This window comes from Anneissia japonica, unplaced genomic scaffold (genome assembly GCF_011630105.1).
Source record: "Anneissia japonica isolate Jap-2015-1 unplaced genomic scaffold, ASM1163010v1 scaffold31003_len6411_cov105, whole genome shotgun sequence".
Classification (NCBI taxonomy): domain Eukaryota; kingdom Metazoa; phylum Echinodermata; class Crinoidea; order Comatulida; family Comatulidae; genus Anneissia; species Anneissia japonica.
The window spans coordinates 3,484-6,397 of record NW_022756001.1 but is presented as its reverse complement, the minus strand read 5'-3'; the positions used below and the strand labels follow the sequence as shown (position 1 = coordinate 6,397).

Genomic DNA, 2,914 nt, shown 5'->3' with positions numbered 1-2,914 from the left:
AGACATAGGCCTATTTAGCACTAATATTATTACTTTTAATATATTAGTAGCTTGGACACATCAAAGGTGAATACATCGAATTAGAAACAAATCATTAAAAAATCATAAAATCCCCAACTATCGAAGAGGAATAAAAACAGCACAGGTTGGGAAGAAAGTCACAAGCTGGCATTTTAGGGCGTCTATGTCACGATCTTTAAAGAAATGCATTTTCATTTTTCAGATGAATTTAAATTATTGGGAATGAAAACCAACCTAACCTTTACTGAAAATCTATCTTTATAAACATTTTTAACAATTGTTCGAGAAACAACTAAAGATAATTCCTTCTTAATTTAGTGACAAATGTTAAATATGATAAATGTAGGCGTGTAATCGATCGGCAAGAACTGAATGGGTATATTAAAAAAGGTTAAGTTTACCAACCTATAAAAACAACCGAAAAGTAGTATTTAGCATACCTGAACAAGTTGGTTCAATGCCTGTCCATGAGCCATCAGGACCACACGTTCGCCAGTTGTTTCCACTGCTGATACTATAACCGGGTAGACAGCTGTATGTTGCAATAGCGCCGTACGTTGTTTCATTAACGTCTACGGTAACGTTGAGAGGACTTCCTGGATGCTTACAATCGACAACTAATACAATAGAAACATTTAATTAGAAACGACTAGATAAATCGTATGTCTCCAGTTGGCAAAACTACACAGTAGGCCTTTAACAAACCTGGTTGGGACAGTCGAAAAGAAGCGGCCAATAGAGACATGGAGATCTTGATAGAAGTGCAGTTCAAGTCTACACATATTAGTAAAATTATTCTAAAATGACAGTCATTTACAAAATAATATTCTGAATAAGATTAATAAAATTAAAATATATTCCTACTCATAACTGCAACCCAAATTAATTGCTTATAAAGATATTTGATTGTCTGCAATATTTTGTGTTGTTTGCCTTATAAAATTAAGCCTAGACAGCTTCCAAAAAGCCACTTCTTTGCCTGTATTTCTGTGTAATTAGATAAATTGCGCAAGTTTCAATTATATGTGTGCATTTAAATCCATATTATTGTTATTTATCATTAAATTATTACCATGAAAAAGAAAATTTTGAAAATATTGGCATGTTATAGTGAATTCTAATCAGAACTTTCTCAAAGTGTAACACTAAATTACAGTTACGTAACTTACTCTGACATGTTGGTGTGCTATTTGACCATGTTCCATCTGACTGACATGTAACCATGGCAGTACCAATAAGGTTGTATCCATTGTCACATACGTAAGTTACAGTACTTCCATAAGTTTCGTCACTACCATTTTTTTCTCCATTGGTCGGTGTGCCTGGATCCCCGCAATTTACAACTAAACAAAAAAAAAAACAATCACATGAATTTGGCTACTGTATTCTAAAGCTGTCTCTTATACACATCTTATATATATATACTTATTTAGGAATATACAGTTATTTACTTTTATAAAAAGTGAGAGGTTAAAATTATCGGCATTAGTTTTACATTGCCTGAGGTAAGACAATGTTTACTTACGTTGACACGTTGGTGGGCTATCTGACCATGTTCCATTTGATTGACAAGTAACCATCGTAGAACCAACAAGGTTGTATCCAGTGTTGCATACGTAATTTACTGTGCTTCCATAAGTCTCGTCACTACCAGTTTTCTCCCCCCAGGTTGGTGTGCCTGGATCTCCACAATTAACAACTGCAAAACAAAACATAGAAATTTATCTTACGATTTAATATACCACATTCTCAGGAATAGATTAATAATAATAGACAGATAAAAATACAATGGTAGAAGCTATGTTACATAAAGGGTGTACGGTAAGAATGGCCCCGGAAAAATGGCCCAGGAAAAAATGGCCCCGATAAAAATGGCCCCGGTAAAAATGGCCCCGGTAAAAATGGCCCCGGTAAAAATGGCCCCAAATGACAGGTAGGTAAAAATGGCCCCAATATAATAAAATAAAATTCTGTATTAAAACTGATTCTTTTTTTTAAATCATTATATGCATTTTTTAAAACGGAAATAATTTAGTTTTTAAAAGGAATCTAACATCAAATAAATTGCCATTTTAACATTTTAAATTTTACTTTTTGCAGAAATTACATACTCAATGATAAAATATTCAAGGATAAAAAAAAAAAACCATGAATAACACTTTTTATTTTTTTTCCATTTAAATGTTAAAAAATAGCAACAACATAATCTATAAGTCAACATAAATCATGCATTTATTAATACTAAAATAATGGTGGTTTTGGGGATTTAGCAATACCATTTGATCCTACCATAATTACACAATTACACGCCATTTTAATTCTTAGCATAATTGTCATATTTACATAACTATGTATATAATATAGTATCTCAGTTTACATTATTTAGTATAGTTTTAGGCACTTAAATTTACTTGGCGGGGAGTAGAAACCAAGTATGCAATTAAATAAGTTGCTTAAATAAATGTATTCCTAATTATTCAGTTTACTATAAAAACAATATTTCATTAAAAAATACTTCTTTAAAGTAACTCTAAGCAGAACATTTGTTGAAATAAAGTAAGCCTGCCTTTTCCCATACATGAACTTGTCATTCAAACACACAATTGATCCACATGCTTTAACTACTGTTTATTTGCACTGTTTATAACATGTAAAGTTATTTCATTTGATACTTAACAAAAGTGAATTTTGTGGTTATCTATGAGTAGCATATTTTGGTAGTTGTCATTCCTCTACTTTGTTAGTGGAATAACGTTTTTAAAACTTATTTCAACTATCAAAAAATGTTCAATGGCCGTTGTTTTCTGATAATCTCTCAGTACATTTGCATCTGTAGTGTAACTGTATTTGTTATTGATTCAATTCTGCTTATTACAGTATTTAAATATTTGAA

At 31.4% G+C, this 2,914-nt stretch overlaps 1 protein-coding gene across 1 annotated transcript in view; it reads right to left on the bottom strand.

Annotated features, from left to right (window-relative positions):
- Positions 1-461: 461 nt before the first annotated feature.
- Positions 462-2,914, bottom strand: part of LOC117123810 (CUB and sushi domain-containing protein 3-like) — a gene marked incomplete at both ends in the record, with an annotated part of 5,243 nt that continues 2,790 nt past the window's right edge. Inside the window, 3 exons of the mRNA XM_033269826.1 lie at positions 462-638; positions 1,191-1,364; positions 1,547-1,720. Of these exons, the coding sequence (XP_033125717.1) occupies positions 462-638; positions 1,191-1,364; positions 1,547-1,720 (525 nt within the window). The remainder of the gene's footprint in view (positions 639-1,190; positions 1,365-1,546; positions 1,721-2,914) is intronic.